Source organism: Anguilla anguilla, chromosome 1 (genome assembly GCF_013347855.1).
Source record: "Anguilla anguilla isolate fAngAng1 chromosome 1, fAngAng1.pri, whole genome shotgun sequence".
Classification (NCBI taxonomy): Eukaryota; Metazoa; Chordata; class Actinopteri; order Anguilliformes; family Anguillidae; genus Anguilla; species Anguilla anguilla.
The window spans coordinates 10,526,924-10,545,511 of NC_049201.1; the positions used below are offsets into that span (position 1 = coordinate 10,526,924).

At 37.9% G+C, this 18,588-nt stretch overlaps 1 protein-coding gene across 1 annotated transcript in view; it reads left to right on the forward strand.

Moving 5' to 3' along the window:
* Positions 1 to 1,404: 1,404 nt before the first annotated feature.
* spred1 (sprouty related EVH1 domain containing 1) overlaps positions 1,405 to 18,588 on the forward strand; it is a 43,424-nt gene continuing 26,240 nt past the window's right edge. Inside the window, exon 1 of the mRNA XM_035432751.1 lies at positions 1,405 to 2,045. Within this exon, the coding sequence (XP_035288642.1) occupies positions 2,014 to 2,045 (32 nt within the window). The 5' untranslated portion in view covers positions 1,405 to 2,013. The remainder of the gene's footprint in view (positions 2,046 to 18,588) is intronic.

Consider the following 18,588-nt stretch of genomic DNA (forward strand, 5'->3'; position numbering starts at 1 on the left):
TTTACATATTTTGTTTTGTATTGTTCCTACAATTAAATACACATTATGTGTACAGGGGGCATTCATTCTATATGATTCTTGGCTATATAAACTGTGCACACACTGTGTGCATACAATTTTCCTACTTTTCACATTACTTTCTGAATTTTACCATTGGTCAATGCATATGAAAATGCACTTTGACTAGGACACATGAATGAATGCATACTGGATGGATACATGCTGCCAAATTGATCTCAAAGTGAACATATTTGAATTTAATATTGAGCATATGGAGTGTTAGGCTGTACATTACACTGGAACATTAGTTAAATCCACTGGTTCAAAAATAAGTGGCTATAACTGCCACGTCAAACATTTTCTATGTGTCCAAACTGGTTCGTGATGTAATGATATTGGTTTTACAAACAAGATATAACCCTATTCATTCTAAAGAAGCTTCTAGCTATGGCTAATCGATTTACAGGCATTACGGCACATAAATCCATGCTTGCAAATGTGACTCCTGCAATGCATCAGCTAGTCACCCCTACTAGAGAAGCTGAAGTCAGCTTTAGTCGCGAATTGGTCTTTATGGCAAATAAAGGAAATTAACTTGTGATAATTTGTATTTAGTTAAATCTGTTAAGATAAATGAGCATTCGCCTGGTGTTTCGTATGTATTTTGTGCGTGTCGTAGCAATATTTATAGTATCTAATTTTTTACTTTCATTTTAAATTATATTTCGATTGTATTTCAGCAATATTCTTTATTCTGAACGAGAAACGCTCCATTTTTTTGCCCCGTTTCAATACAAAGCATTTCAAGTATGTAAGAAAGTCAGTGACCTTTGGAATGAGGCATTTTATGTCATGTTAGGAATAGGAAGTTCAGTGACATTCATTAGAAGCCTATTTCCAACAGTTTACATGAATAAAGTCAATTTGAATCCTGGTGTAATTCCTTTTGCTAAACAGCACAGTTTCCCCTTTCAAATACATCTGCAGAACCCCCACCATTTTGGGTCATGTGCATTCCCAATTAAAGCGATTGTCTAGTGAACGTTCAGTATTCACCATAGCGTGCTTTAAACCACGCTGCTCAACTATGTAAATTATAAGGCATTGCTATACTGTAGGCAAGAGTTAACCTAGCAGATTCAGCTCTACTTTGCGTGCTATCACACGGACTCTTCCCTTTTCTACGTATCACTACTCTGAGTGATTGAGAGGTAACTTCTTTTGGGAAGTGGGGGACTATTTTTGAGCAACTTTGGGAAAACAGCCCGCTTCAACACTAAACCAATATATTAGTATAATATATAATCTTTCATACATTATTATTCGAGGAAGTAAGATAAATCGTGCTCCTTGATTGCAGAAATGTGCACTCCCACATGTTTTTTTCTGAAGCATCGCGGAAGGATTCAGTAGAGAGCTGGGGTCAACGCTTCCGCCCAGTTTTCCGATGTACGCTGCCCGAATTGAAAATGGAGTTCGTTGAAGGCAGATGCATTGCAACTTCTCATTAAACATTACCGCCGTTTTGTTCATTTTTGTTTCAGTATCAAAGCGTATATTGATATAAACTTTATTTTTTAGTTGCGGAAGCTGAAGATATACCGTGACGGAGTGACACTGCAGCCCTCTTCTGTGCTGGTGTCCAACGAAGTTGCGGAGGGGATTGCTACGAATAACGTGCTATATATTTCTTTTTGATATATACATTTTTCTGTCAAAGAGCTGGAGTGTAATAATCGTTATTTTGGGTATTGGTAAAGATGTTTATTCTGTTCTACTCGGATTTTATTGCTGGACAAGAAAAAATGACCCCGCATTTGCTATTCCCTTTCACAGTTTAGTCCAATTTGGTTTCCAAAAGAGAGCTGTAATGCATTCACATTCTAGACCTTTTATTTTTACCCGATAACTGGCGTTCGTGTCTGAAAGAAAATGGTGATATTTGCGGTTAATTTCCCTGCCGTGCCTGCGTTGTCGGTGCTACTGCTAGGATTTGGATCCCCGTGAGAAAAAATGAGCGAAGAATCGACAAATCCAAACAACGAGTAAGTATATCATTTTTTTCTTTTGATGGATTGCTAGGATGCCCTTCACGTATCTCGTCTTGTAACCAGGTATTTGAAGGTTCCAAATGATGATTCACATTGCATCAAGCTTGCGTTGGTAGCTGAGAGCAGTAGCCCGTTAGCCAACAATTATTTGATATTGTAATCTATGTATAACAGTTGGCTAACTATTTGGGTTATCCAAACCCTTATTGGTAATAATTTCGCTGCATGCTGTTTTTAAACTACATTTGGGAGGAGGGAAAACTTCATGAAATGTTTCCGATGACAGTAGCCTATCGTACAGTTGAAATGCATGATCTGACTAGTGTTTTTATGTAACCATTCATCTCATTACATATAATGGTAGACATGCATCTATGTTTGATATTAAATTATTTTGCTATTCTTAAACACCTTAACATAATGCCACTTAAATGAAATGCAAGAAAAGAAAGAGCCATCTAAGCTACATTTTTAACATGGTCTCTAGGCCACTTGATTTTATTTATTTAGATATCCAGATAATCGATTTAGTCGCGTATACAAACATCAAACATGCAAGTCTTCTATACGATATCATTGCGATAGAACACTTGATTGCATCTATTTCATGCAAACAATTTAATAACAGCGAACTATCGGCAGTATTGTGATTCATGCTATATTCTAGGTATAAATGATCTCATTGTTCCCATTTTTGTTCACATTTCATAAAAGATCAATGCTTTGCTTTTCTTTCAACATAAATGATGGTTCAGACCGAGCCTTTAAGCGAGCTGTTTAGCAAACAGAAAGTGGTTGCATACTGCTGGCTGCAATGTCAGCCTTAAAAAAAGCCGAAGACGCCATATTTTTCTCAATCACACTCATTTGCATACCACAATCTCCATTCATAAAAAATGTTAAAAGAACGTTGCAGTGCACGAAATGTGCTGAATCCTTGTCCAGAAAGCAACATTACTCTGGTTACGAACGTTTGGTGCGGCGTTTTTATGCACTGTCCGTGTATTTCACGTTGGAAATCTGTGTTGTTTTAATGGGCTGATCTCTGCGTGCGCTTGTTGACAGTCAGTGAGAAATATCTGCTCGGGAGGTGCTGCGGTCACGTGACCGCTTCCATTCATAAAGTACCTGGCTGCCCATTCACAGTAAGCTGTACAGTACAGAATGTCTCAGCACAGCACAGGCGATCACACAAAGATTCTATCTGCAATCGGGAACGGCTTTACAGGGATGGAAACGTGATCAGCGGCCACTCCTTAAAACGGCTTTTTTTTTTTAAATGACCATTGTTGATGTAGTGTTTATGGTGTCGGCAAGACGGTGTGCATTTAAGCAGCGTTCGTATCTTCATCTTCTGCTCACCTTTTATTGATGTTTTATTGTTGAAATATGTCAATATGGCAATGTCTCCTTGAAGATTTTCTTAGGCTTTAATGGTTTCACAACTGTAGCCTAATACACAGACCAGTAATTCACATACTAGGCATTTTGTCATTTCAGATTTTTTTGTGGTAGCATTTTCTGTTTCACAGAGGACATGTGATGGATAAAATGCAATATCTTCCTGGACACAGTGTAAGTCAAATGCAAATCTATGGTCCAGACTGAAATATTTATGCATTTTTGTTTTTATTGCAATATTTAAATTGCAAACCATTTTACACCATGCTTAGCAATAGCATATATGGCTGATGACAGCACCAGGCACAAAGAAGCAAATGTTTTGAAGCTCTGGGAGGATGCCATTTTGATTCATTTACAATATGTCAGACATTGTTTCATATGCTACTGGCCTGCCGTTTGTTTTCATATGGAAAGAACGACTCGCACACTACATAGAGATTTTTAATTTATACAGGGTTTTTGTGTGAATTGTGTAAATGTATAGATTTTTACCACCATCCACCCCCCCCTCCCCTCCGAAAAAAAGAAGAGGACGTTGTTCCGCCTGTCTATTCGACAGTGCTGCTCAACATCCGCACAATCATTTCCATTCTCTCATTCGCCACAGGGAAAATGTTACTGTTTATGGACAGGTTTAAAAGGCCCGTTTAATTCTTGCTTAAAAAAACAAAAAAAAAAAACGAAATGTATGTGCCTGATTTGAGGTAGAATTAGATTTTAATGCCACACTCGATGCACCGTGCAGTTCTACATGTAGGGGATGTGTCAGTTCTATGGCTGAGGGACACGTTCAGCCTTGATGATCAGTTACCGAACGGCTCAAGCAATTTTATCCTTTGTGGGCCTTTTTTTCTTTTCTGCACGTATCCTTGATTTGTCCTTTTTTATTGGTGCAAGGCAGCGCTTCAGCCTAGGTCTGCTGAAATGTACTATTTACATAATAATTCTTAAGGTAACGTGGTGGAGGATAATAATTCATCAAGATTTGGTATTTAAATTCTGTCCATGACAATGATGGTTAAAATATGGTGTGTACATCACCAAATATTTTGAAGTGTTATATAAACATGGTTCTCACAGATATGTCAGGAAAAAAATAATTTACATGAACATTTTGAATGTGGTAATTAAATGAACACACTTCAGTTTATTGTCACTGCAGTGAAATGAGCTGAATGACTAGAGGACATCGGAAATGCGCTTGGGGACCGGTTGTAGCTTTTTGCTCAAAATGACCTTACAAAAGGTAGACAAGAGATTAGGGTGTGGCAGCAGGAAACCGCAGGAAAGGGATGTTTCTTCTCCAGCTTCATTAATACAATATAACCTGCCTTTGGTGACAACTGGCCTTTGTTTCTGTGTAGTGAATATAGGAATACTGGCTATTCTGTTTCATCAGAAGTCAGACTGTTGTTTTATGCAACTAAAGCAACATGAATTATTTTTACACATTTAATTTTTAATACTTCTCTGTATTACAAATACGGAAGTGCTATTTGTTCTCTATTCACAGTAGCATTTTTCTTTTTTTCACTCATTAAATAATTTTCAGTTATGACGTGCTTTGCAATGGATCTATACTTGCATTAGTTGCACAAAAACTGTGGCAACTGAATTGGGTCCTCTGCATTTGCAGTTTTAGCCTCCTATCAACCCCATATTCTGAGACTAGTTCTCATTGCAGATGTTTTTTGTGTTGTGGTCTTTTGTGCTTCAGTTATTGACCACCATATCCCACTTTGCTTCACATTTTTTGTGTGTGATTGACATTTTGCCATTGATCAGCTGTGTTTCAGGGCGGTTGGGGTGGAGGTGACCATCATCATGACAGTCTCTTTGCTCTTGTAATTAATTCGAAAGAGTTCTCAAAGTATATTTAAAACTGCTTGTTGAGATCTGACATAAGCCTATTTTGGGTTTTAAAATGGGCTTGTGGATATTTTTGAAATGTTTAGAGTTCTTTTTTTTTTTAGATTAGGAATTTAAAGGGATTATCTTTGCTCTGTTCACACGGGAGGGGGAAGGAAGCTGTACGAAGTCGTGGAGTTTTGGTTCTGTATTTTGTGTAGCCAGCAATGCTGTGGTGCAGCCTTTTTTGTTCTCAGATTACTGAGAGTCCAAAGCAGTGACCAGTACATGCAAATTTTTTTCCTTTATCATTTCTAGAGTTTTGTGCACAAATATGAGATGCGGATGAAATGTAATTGCATAATATGTAATTACTCCTCATACCTCATAACTGTTTTTCCAAGTACTATGGAGGAATTATTTGGGAACTTGGTTATTTGTAATGTGTATATTGCAATTAAGGGTGTGCAGCCTTTTTAATGATCAAAAAGGTTCTCCATCTGTGTGTTCTCATGCATTCTATATTCTTCCCATGACTGACACAAAATTATATATTTTAGCTCAAGTTACTTCCCTTTTGTAGTTACCACTTCCTCTAAATATTTTAGGAGTAGACTGAAGCTAGTCTGAATTTCAGAGACAGTGGCTTTGTTTTTTGTTTTGCTTTGTTAATATAGGCCTGTCTTCTCTATATTCTAAAATGGCGACTCAACTAACAACTAGCCAGGTAGTGATGCTAAATTAATGATGAAGTATCTAAAAGGCACGATGTTAACAGCATGTCTCCCTTTAATTGATGGCTAGATTATTATTATTTTTGAGCTGCGCTGAAACACACCCAGGGTTATTCTTAACCTCTGATTTTGGTACTGTGTCTTCCCCTATTAATGCATAATTTGCCTCGAACTAGAGCATCACTGAAAATTCCTCAATGCTTTTCTGCAGCAATGATACTGTTTGCAGTTGTGTGAGAAGTTGAATGGAGATTGGCCTTGTCAGTAGTTGCAGCTGGGCCTAGTCTGCTCCATCCTTTGGCTATGTAGTTTCTCTTTTCCAGGGGCAGGGCTTCCTGGCATGAGTTTGGCCCCACCCATTTTTACATTGTTTTGGCTATTTTATCCAGGTGATCAAATGCCAACCATGAAGTTCTAGTGACATGCTGTGCTGACCTGGTTAGTAGCGGGCCAGGGGCGGGGTATGGCCTTTCATTAATGGAAAGCTGCTACATGAAAGAAAATTTTTACAGGATGTATGTTGATAGGCCTAATCCATGAAGCACAGATACAGTGCAGCAGTTTATCTTCAGAAAGATTGCAGGTCCCATTATTTGTCTCTTACCAGCAAGTTACATTTCTCACAGAAAGCACGTGTTGATGTACCTTGTTCTACATTACGGTTTAATGTCCTACAATGATTATTAAAAAGTATAGATATTGGAGCAAAAAAAAAAAAATTCCCATATGATCATCAGTTGTTTCATAGTTGAATGTTCTAGAATAAGAATTTCTTTATTATGATCTGGTATTGTGAAATAAGGGAGGGTGGCACAGCAGGGGTTTATTATTATTATTATATTTACCGGGACATATTTTAAAATGAGATTATTGCACTGTTAAGGCACTGTTCATCTTTCTATCTGGAATTTAAACAATGACTGAGTAAAGGTGCATTACCTCAAAAATCTGCCTTTCCAAAATGCAGCCCACGATCATTTCTGTTTTCATGAATTTCCCCTTAATTTGAAATAAATGGACATAAATCATGGCATGTGGAACAATTTTAATACGTATTTTCATTAAAACCAACACCATCTTTGTGCATTAATAATGAGGTAATGTTGTAATGGCAACACAACAGCAGTGATGTGGGACAATATTTTGGGTAGTTAATGAAATTGATTAGCTTGGCAAGTATTCTTTAACGATTAAGCAAAAATGTGCTGCTTGCTTCAGATAGAATCACATACCCGCCGCACTGCCCAATGTACAGCTTTCATTTGGTTAGTGTGCCTGTTTTTATCAACATTCAGTCACTATCCAAAAGCATGCGACTTGAAATCAGCCTGCCAATCAACATTATTTCTGTGGTTGAGTGTTTCTAGAGATGCATTTTGTGTGTTTTGCAATATGCTATGTGCATGTGTTTCCATGTCAGTCTGTGCCTGATGCTGAAAATATTACTACAAACCTGAACAGCTTTTGTGAATTGATTCAGGCATCTCTCAATTGAATATGAATATTATGATAAGCAGCTGCATTTTGAGAATGCTGAACACATTTATTTTCCTGGTTTTTTCTTTCTGCATAAAAAAATAAATGCAGAATCCTTTGCTTATGCAACATCTGCTGTAAGCTTGATTTCTGGGAGCCCTATATGTATTTTGTTTTGCACAATAAAATAATGAATGGCAGTTCAGTTGAGATGAATGTACATTTATTTAATTCTGGGTACTGGGTAAAAATCTGCAGAGGAGACAATTTAAGTCTGTCAGAATAAAAGAAGATGAAATGAATCTACACAAAGTTTACACGAAACATGCCAGAAACGAGCAGTTGCGTGTATTGTGTTGTACAGTAACTGCTGAATCAAGGTTTTTCTGTACCTCAGCACACGATATTCAGATTTTCTTTCTTTTGAAATTTTCAGTTCCAATTTTTGTTGTGTAAAAGACTCTCCCAGCCATTCATGTCACGTGTCACAATGTCCAAGAAAAATAAAAATGCATCTACAGTACTGGCTGCTGAGTGTCAAACCGTTTGTCACAAGCTGATGTGCACATTGAAATATTTTGCCTTGAAGTCCTCTTGCCTAAGACAAAGCTTATAGGAGGACAACAGTGGTTATTTTAACTGGCTCATTCCAGATGTAACCGGCTTTTATTGAGCAAGCTGCTGTGACATCATATACGTAACCACTAGACAGTCTTCCTCCTGGTAGCTATAATAGCTTGGTAGCTAATTAGCTGGTTGGTGCTGCCAAGGATTCTAGGTTATTCAATTTGCTAAATTATTTTCTTCTTTATAAAACGCAGGTAAAATTGTTCAATACAGAAATTTTCATTTTGAAAATGCAGATTTGTGAAAGCTAGCACAACCTGTGACTTTAAAGTGCTTTGTGTTTCAGTTCTATTCAGTTGAAAATATAGATTAACTGCTTGGCAATTGCTGTTTTGGTTTTATTGTTAATCTGTTTGTTTATTTATTTATTCAGGCCTTATAAAAATCATAGAAAACCATGATAATTTAATGGTAATTTGATCTCACTATATCCAATGACATGAGTCCCATTGGAAGTCATCATCATTTTCCAACTGTTTTCCAGCAGTTTGCAGTAAACTACTTACGCTTTTACGTAATGTATAGACATATTCAGGTTGGCAAATTATGTAATTACGAAGGACCTTTCATGCTGAAAAATGAAAAAGTATGGAGCATCTTTGTAGCATGGTGGGTTGTTTCTTAGATCTTCCAAATTGTAATGTTACTTAGCTAGTTTATGCTATGCTACTTAGTGTTAGCTAGCTAGCTTGTGTCTGGAGACTGAAGATGTTCAAAAATGATAGAACAGTCTTTCTTTCATCTTTGTCAGTTGGGCCTAGCTATGTTATAGCATGGCTTGGGTTGCTATGGTTTCTTTATCAGAAATAAAACTTGTATTGCCTTAAAACAGTCGCATGTAGCCAATAGCCTAAACATCCAATTTGCAGGAAGTGTGCTCATGACATGGAAACGGACTCTGTTTTGAAAATTATGACCTGCAATGACATTTCATAATTGAGTTGAACAATGGATTTCCACAAAAGTCTGATTCTTGGAACACGCTTGGCTGTGATAGTGTCTTATTTGGTGAGCTTAGACTTTCTGTTCAGGATTCTGCTTCAGCTTTGGTAATTTGAATCAAGTCCCCAAAGACTCCTCTTACTTCAAAGCTCCCCATGACTGCAGCAGTCCAGATTTGTGGTCCCCCTTTTCTGTAATCACAGCTCAAGTTTTTAATTTGCCAAATGGTTGCGGTTCGAATTGAGATCATCTTAATGTGTGGTGTGATTGATGTTTGAGAATAGTTGGCTGCTTGTGATACACATATGGGATGCTTTAATGTATTATTGTGCCTCAGCACATGGCAGTAGAACATAGTTTGAGTAGTTTCCTCAGTCCAGTAATGACGGGTTGTTAGCGTCTGTCTGATGCAGAAAATTGGTTTTATCAACTTATTAGTTTGTTCAGTGCTGCTATATACTATATATTGTGCGTTTCAGTGTTGTGTGTGTGTGTGTATGTGCGTGCGTAGGGTTATATAATGCACATTTCTTCAACGGTAGATAAAACAGAATTTCCATGTTTTTTTTATATTAAAATTGATATGGCCTACTATGGGTTGGGTAGCATTTGTTGTTTTTACTTTTTTTTAGACAATGTTATCAAATGGTAAGCCTGTGTGTTCTGACATAAACGTCGTACAGATGCAGTCACATTCAGTGTTCATTGGCTGCCATTAGAACTGGTTAATTTTGTTTAATCAGTTAAGGAAAAGGAATGTAATGTAATGAATGTATTTTTTAACTAGAATGTTTCTTGCTTAATTGCACTGGAACAAGACAAGCAGACAAGCAAGTTAGCCTAGTGTATGGACTATTATAGGCTATAGGCCTACATAGGATGGATGTTTATACAGTTGTTAGAATGGAGGATTCATTGCATGGAATTTAGCCCAATTTGTGCGACGTGATTATTATTCTCTTCTTTCACGTGAACCGTATAGGTTGTTTTCATTAATCAAAACCCACAGGGCAAGTATCTTTTTGGTCTGAACAATATGAAGAGTCGAGCCAACAAGCATCAGCAGTTATAGCTAATATTGTATGTTCTAAATGCTGTGCATTGATGGAAGTAGGCTAATGCACGTGTATTGTAATGTACTTTGTCCAGTAGTGCACCCAGTGAGAAGTACTGGGTCCACTGGAGTACTGGGGAGCCAGCGTGCTCTACAGCATGCTCCAGCTGTCAGATGAGGTGCCGAGGCAGGGATTTAGCTAAGTGATTTAGGCTGGGAAGTATTGGATTAGCAGATTATGAGATTATTTGGTACCATATGATTCTTTTTGGACAACAGATCTAGGATCTCGGTTTGTCTCAAATTAAAGACCATTAATGGGTCTTTAGCTCTAGTAGCTGTGATTTTCTTTCGCCATTGTTTTCACTGAAAATAGACATGATTGCTGCCGTATTGGTTTTGTTAAACATGTTATGCGGGCCTACCTCCATCAGACTCTTTCAGTTGCCCTGTCTATTCAAAATTTAAATGTTTTATGGTAAGGACCATATATGCTTTTTTGGTGGTTGTTCGCTATCTAAGCTGTACAAATGTGTTGCTCTGCTTTAGCCTTTTCAGTGAAAAATTTGTTTTGTTTTTTTCAGTGACAATTGAATTTCAATTCAGTGAATTTATGAAACTTGGTAACATGGTTGGCTGCCTTTTATTTAATGTATCTTCTAATTTTTTTGATCATTGGAGATGTGAGGTCAACCCATCAAGGTCATTTATACTTAATTTGTTTATTTCTATATGTTAATTCAATTTTTTTTCAATTATTTTCCATAATACATCTTGATGCTGTTTAGCCCATGTGATGAGGAGATTTTGAGAGATATATGGTTTTTCCCCATACTGAAATGTCATGGACCTGTCCACATCAGCCTTCTATTTAGTGCAGTGTGCCTGTAGGTATGGCCACAGCTTTAGTGCATTGGGTTTGCCCAAATTTAAATTGCCTCCAATTTCTCAGACTTCAGTGGTCTGCTTGGGAATTCTGTCATGAGCTTCAGGGCAAGTGGTCTCTGTGGTGGAGAGGCCTAGTAATGACTGATGATATAAAGTCTGGAAAATACCCTCCTTATATATGCAAAGTGCAATGCAGTTCAGGCATGGTGCATGAAACAATGGATTTCCCCAACAGTATTGAGAGGCTTGCTTTTTAGGTCTCTGTAACTCTAGTTCAGATTTCATACTTGCATAGTCATCCATTAGGCTTTGCTATTGTGCTGTTGGTGGGTACAATACCTACTCATACTTATATCAAACATGCATGCAATTAGCATGTAGGCCTCCATTCTCTACCCATGTTAGGCTCTACAATGGTGCTTTTGAGATTCGTATTCTATTTTTTTACATTTAAGATTGAACGGGTTGTTCTGTTATCAATTGCTTGTATATCTGAAGATAGCCCTCACATTGGTTTGATTTAGGCTATGTCATTGAAAATTAGGGCTTTGAATAAGCTTTAGAACAGACAAACCACTGACTGATTTGCATCATGTTAGTATTATTGTCCATGTACAGATGGATTATAATATTAATATTTGACTCCACTGGTTTGTTCTTTGTTACCATTCAAGCAGCAGAACCACGTACGAGCAGCCTGCACTGAATTTGTTTTCCTTCTGCGTTGTGTGAAGGTTCTCTGGATATTTCATGCTGAAATGCATGAGATGGAGATGAGTCATCCGCTAGATAATATGGGGGAAGAAATAAGAGAGATGTGAGACACGTCACTGCCATGCGAAGACGCAGGGAGGAGAGCAAGCCAATCCCTGCTGCATATGCAGCGCATCATGCCTGTGTTTTAACCTAATTTTACCGAACATTGCCTTTCTTAGCAAGTGAAATGTATTTAAAAATTCAGAGGCATTTTAATTTCGGTCCTATCCCTAAATAAAGATTTCATCATCAAATAGGCTATCTGTGCTTCATTTTTCAGTGCCTCCCTTAATTCAGTCTACCTGCACTCTGACCACTGGAGCCTAGTGCTTGAAGGAAAATGATTTTAGGATTTCTTTGGTGAGTTAAATGCTCATGTACAGGCGCACATGAGGGATGCAGTGTATAATCTAAATAAGGGAAAATTACTGCAGCATTTATTTAAAATGGGTACTGACTAGGCTATTTGTAGAGACACTTGCTAGCCTGTGTGAGAATACTGTGAAATAAATGTTTTAATATTTCATTACCAGGGTGCATAAAGTAGCATACCTACATAAAACATATGTGGAAGGTAGGCCTACATGGTTTGAAATTTTTATGGAGCCCATCCCAGTTTTACAGTTGCCCCACTATTATTGTTTTATGATTGGCTTTCTGTCTTGTCGCAGGTAAGCAGAAGCATATTAAGCTTGCCCAAATGCTCTCTAAGTACAGCTAAGAACCTAACGCGAAGCTAAACCATGTCAGGCGTACGTAGGTGTATTTTTTTCTATTGCCAGAGTTGGCTTATGAATCACATTTTGGTGATGATCATTTCTAAATGTTTCCTTTTGCTTAACTACTTGAGTGCTGTTAGAAAATGTGTTTGCCAAGTTTTGTTAAACGGTGTAGACTAAATTAAGTCCTAGTTGCCTGGTCATCAGGAACAATTGCATAAATGTGCTGAGTTTCCTAGAATTGTAAATTGTGAACGTCACATGTACAATGCACACATCTATCCAAAAGCAGAAAGATTTTGTGTTTAAATTTTATGGCATGAACGGAATTTGAAATGCAAGGGGATGATATCAAATATCATTCATATGAAGGATAGTAGTGAATTTTTGTCAGATGGTGCAGTTAATAGTGTATTTGTAAACTCAGACTGGGCAGCAAAATCTTGTGGGCTTATATTTAATTTGTGTATAATTAGCTTTTGCTCTCACCTCATGAAGCAATTACTTATGGGATTTCTGGATTTCACAGGACCACTGAAAGGAACACTGTGTTTTGGCCTGGAAGTAGGACTTCTAAGATTAGTTACCACGCATCAAAAATACACCAGTGAAGCAATGTGTTTTGAACTTAATAATAATAATAATTACTGCATTACAACCTGAAATGTATGGGCTGTGCTTGGGAAGTAAGTGGCTAATGGCTTCTGCTTTGTCCCTGGTGTCCTAAGTCCAGTACAGGCAGAATGGACTGTGGGCTACCAGAGGTAGAAATAATCTATTGTATGGTTCCTTAAAATGTAATTTAGTTAGCTATAATACAATTAAAAATTTTAATTTTACTTGTGGTATTTTACTTGTTTATAATTAGGTTCTTCTGTGCCAGTGTGTAATGTCTAATGGAATGGCTCTGGAGCTGTAATGTTATACAGTCATTTTTATTTGAGGCACAGAGTTGTGCTACATAATATGTATTTTTACTGCTACTAGTCTTTCCTAGATGACCATTGCTTGGAGGTGCATGAGGTAGGCCTACATCCATTGCATGTGTTGTCATAAGAAGCAAGCTTCATGGAGCACTGGTATCAGCAATGGAATGGAATGCACTGTTGGGTAAAATAAAAATAGTCAGACAGCCAAGAAAATTGATTGACGCTTGTCTACTTTTGGTTATTTAGGTAAGAGTGAGGTGTATCTGTGCATATGTACGAGCAGTAGCCAGAGAGTATTCCGGAATACCTTTCCTGGTTAGGAGAGCTAGTAAAATTGTGCAGAGGCATCAGCTTGATTGGCTGGCATCCTTGTGCTTTCAGGCTAGTTTTTACACTGTAATCGCCAGGTAGGCTACCTTGCTGGCTAAACTAAAAAGCTAATTATTTGCCAGATGCTACATAATTTCAATCACGTTAGCTTCTGCTGTTTAATTTCTTTAGGCCTGCTTATTTAGGTAGGCTTATTCTCACAAATGGCTAACTACATTGTATGTGTACATTCTACATTATGGAGATCTTGTATTTATTACATACAGTTCCACTAACTAAACATGTTGCTAACATATAAGAATGCCATTATTCCTGAGTTGCTTTGGGCAACTGTAGAAAACGTCGCGTAGTTAGGCCTACTGCTTCACAACAGTATAATTGATTTACCAACCTTGTGGCCAGTCAAACACTAGTCAGGAAGTACTCCACTGGCCATTTATTTCCGAATGGCAGCCAGTAGTGTGAGAATGAATCAGACATGGAACATTTTTTGACTGTGTGATTCCCAAGTTTATGCAATTTGAGTGTGAATATTTGGGACAAATTAACTGTCATAATTGTGAAATTATAATATAAAAATTCAAATATGAAATGAATATGACAGATCAATAATAATATTTATTTACCTTAGTTCTTGATTGTAGCACAGCAATGATATTTACAGTTTACTTGTGTAAAGGTTAAAGATGATTTTTTTGTGTAGAACTGATGCAAGTATTGCTAGCTTAGTAGACTATGTCTCTGGGCCTACTAAGGTTCAGTGTTTTAGCCTATATTTTGCCCATCTATACAGTTTAAATGTGATGTGTCTGCAGTTTTCCCATTTCACAATGACTTCATTAATCTGAATGAGAGAACATGCCTGGCTGTTAGTTTCTTAGAATCACATGGCCTGATGATTGTCTTCTTTCTTCTCTCTCTTTCCGAGTCTGACTTCAAGTAAATAATTAGGCTATTTTCCAAGCTCCACAGTTTCCAGGCTCCTACATGAAATTGCACACAATGATGCTACTTAACAGTTTGACAATCTGTGTTTTATTTCTGTATTTAGAGCACATCTGTATTCTATTGTAGAGAAAAGTTCTGTGCAGTAGTGCTATACCAGAGGCCACTATCTGATGCTGAAATTGCATATATGCACGTCTAGGATTGTGTGGGCTGTGAACACACCTAGACAAAATTTATCTTCTGTCACTTAAAACTTTGAGTCCGATGTACATCTTCAAAGGAAATATTTGCATTTCTGGAGGTTTTGTGCACAGTATTTTGTCTGGAAAGCATTCCTGCGCTGAGCCTGTTTACAGTTTACTGATTCAGTATTAAAAATAAAAACCATTTGTTCACATAGCAGGCACACTTATCCATGGCAACGTGCATTGCGTGCATTTTTATGCTATCCATTTGTGCAGCTGAATATTTTGCGCCACAATTCAAGTGCCTTGCTGAAGGGTATGGCAGTGAAAACCCATTTCAGCCACAGTGCCCCCCCCCCACCCCCAATAAAAAATAATAATAAAACTGCCTTGACATCTGTCTGGTCACCATAGCAAATCAGCATTTAGCAAGGCTTGCTTTTGGTTGTGTGGCATTACCAAATAAAACGGTTTATGGGAACTGTTTATGAAGGAAGTATATTGAACCCCCCATTCCCTGCCCACGCACACACACATCCACGTTTTAAATTGTCATATTAAAAACAAAACATGTTCACTAGAGTCCACGTATCAGCAGTCTTGTAAATGTTATGCAGCCCAAACTTTGTTTGCTCTTGTGCCAAATTTGGCTGTGGTATGCAACCCAATTTTAAATAACCAGAAAGTCAAGTCAATGAAAATACTTTCATCATGCATTATTAGACCTGAGTGTGTGCCGCTCAGATGATGTAAACCAGCAGCACTGAAAATCTAGAGTCTAATATTAGTCTCTCCCTCCCTCGGTTGGGTCCACCCCTTCATACAATGCATCCAACCTGTGAAATGGCAAGCCGTGCCACTACTCGCACGCATTTAGCATGTTTTAGGATCTCAAGAACATTTCGCAACATAGATGCTTATGTGTGCTCCATACCTGTCCATTGTTAGACATTTCCGGCTTTTTTATTAATCCTTTGCAGTTCACAAACTATTATTTATTTACAGACAACCCTTCAACCCTTTCAGTTAATGTTGTCTCCGAAATTGCTTGCACACAGAAATGTGCTGTTGCCATAAAATCCGAGAAAATCTTGTTTATGTATTTTTAAATGGATTCATTGATTGTGAATTGATAAAATAGAGTAACTGCTAATTAGAAAAATAAAAAGCTCATTGGCTGACAATGTTTTGAAGCATGCTGGCTAGTTAGCTAATATACCAGTTATGTTGCTTGTGACCTTTCCAACTTTTCATGTACATTTTATTGTTTTCAGCTAGCGTGCTGATAAAAGTTATGGAGATTTATGGCATAAATTGGCCTTAATTAGGTATTTTGTTTTCAAGAGTTTAGACGATTCAAGTTTGTTTTGGATAGCTTAGCTACTTTCTATGTTAGCATGCTTACAGGGACTAAGGACCAAACATACATTTAGTAAGTCTTCACAGAAAAGCAGCACACTAAGCTGATATCTGATTAACAGACCATATGAAGGAGGCTGGGTGGACTGGGATGTCACCCACGATATTAAGGAGCTAGTAAGCTACATTAAAACTATGAACTATTCGTTTTTATGTGCATTGTTTTTCCAATGGGTTAAAGCTGTCAGTACTGGGTGAGTTAAGACTCAGTTTGAGACGTTAGTAGCCAGGTGTGAGCTATATGAATACCGTATACTGTAGTATAACTTTTGTTTTTTTCAAATGTATTTATTTTAAACTCCGGTTTACCAAATCTCCCCCCCCCCCCATTAAAAAATGCAGTCCAGTTGTGATTTAAAAAAATTAAAAAAAGAGAGATGCACTTCTGATGGGTGATGTTTTTTGTGTCAAGTAAGGTCATACAGTAGTTCAAAAAACAGTGAATGCTGATGAAGCTTAGTCTCCAAAAAAAAGTGCAAACTCACCCATTTGGCCGTTCTTTGGATTAGGGCTGGGCGTTATACCGCAATGATAATTATAGAATGTTTCTAAGCTTGATAACAATGATCAACGCCATGTGACCTGTCTGATTACTTGCATACGTTTTTTTTCTTTAATCATACCTGATGCGATGGTAAGCATCCAAACTGATGCCGCATGAAATGCTTCCATGGAAACAAAACAAAACATAACAACAACAAAAAAAAATGTAAAAATCGCAACTGGCATCTGTCGGGTGTTGATGAGGCTGCCAATCAGCGACAAAGCCTTGCAGCTTCCTTGCGATTCTCAAAAAGACATCACCTGGAAACATTCCAAAGAGTATCGTTGTGTCTTTATTAAACAAAGCAGAACTTAGGCTACGTGTTATGAGTAGGGCCACCATTTTGTCTCCCCTCGTTTTCTCACATGGTACTTCAGTCCTCTGCCAGCTAGGCTATAGGTTGCGATAGCCTCTTTGTCAAGCCACTTCTAAAACAATTTGCCCCACCTCAGTAATCTAAGTTGATAAAGTAATTGCCACTAATTAAACACAGATGATGATTGACGTTGACCTTTACTAACGACATTCACGTGTTAAATTTAGTTAGATTACTTCATACCGTGGACATTCTGCAGAATCTTTAACTGTTGTACAGGGGAATGATCTTTTCTTAGAAGCAGTGGACAATTCCCGAGAGCTATGAGATTTAACTTGCTCAAAAAAGTGAAATAAAAAGAATTAATTAATGATTAAACGAATTCACTAATCATATTCTTAAATCAAGACTTTTAGTAGAATCAGGTGTCCTAGTGCTGGGCTAAAGCAAAAACCTGCACCCACACCAGCCCTTTTTGGATACCCCTTATTGGACACCCCTGCGTTATATGGATGCTTTTTTCTTTTTACAGCAGTGATACTCAATCCTGGTCCTGGAGAGCCACAGAGTCTTCTGGTTTGTGTTTCTTCTTTGAGATCTGTACCTATTCAGACCCAAGAAAACTAATGACTTGGGTTAACTGTGCAACAAGGAAAGCTAGCTGTGCCTGTGGTGCTCCAGACCACTGGCTCAAAGGCATGCTTTTCGTAACTTTAAACTTCCATCCATGTTCATGTTCCATCCTGACTCTCCCCACATCAGATCAACTAATTGTTTTTATGAATGTCTCATTTAGAAACTCAGTTGTACGATTAGTCACTGGACTGTGCTATTGGAGTGCCTATGGGGACCACTGGAGGATAACCATTGAAATACAAGTTTAAATCCTCGAAGGTAACATGGGAGAGACAAACTGATGGCCCTAGTTATGAGATTCCACATTCCAATTTTTTTTTCACTCATAGAGAGCTTCCTGGGTGTACCGGTAACCGTTTTATTAAATGAGAACAAGGGTGTTTCACCATAGGGCTTTCTACACTGTGAGGTTATGGACAGCATTATCATGAATGGAACGAATTGTTGTGCATGCATGGTATGCGTAACCTATGATTCATGAAAAATACCGGCATTGCCATATACCGGGGTATTGTTTAGAAAGCATAGCGGGGTATGAAAAAAATGATACCTTGCAACCCTGCAGTCTAGAACACAAGATTTAGCCGAACCCCTATGGTGCTGCTGTATCAAATTGTCCCTAAAGAGAAAGTAGAGGGGGGGGCTGTTCGTGCAGTCGAGTGCGCTGGGTCAGATGATTGTAAATGTCAGCTGGTTAGCTCTCGCAGGCTGATCAGCTGTCTTCCTCGTACAGGCCTCCCTCCTGCTTGGCCCGCAGTGCGCAGGATCACTTCTGCTCCTGC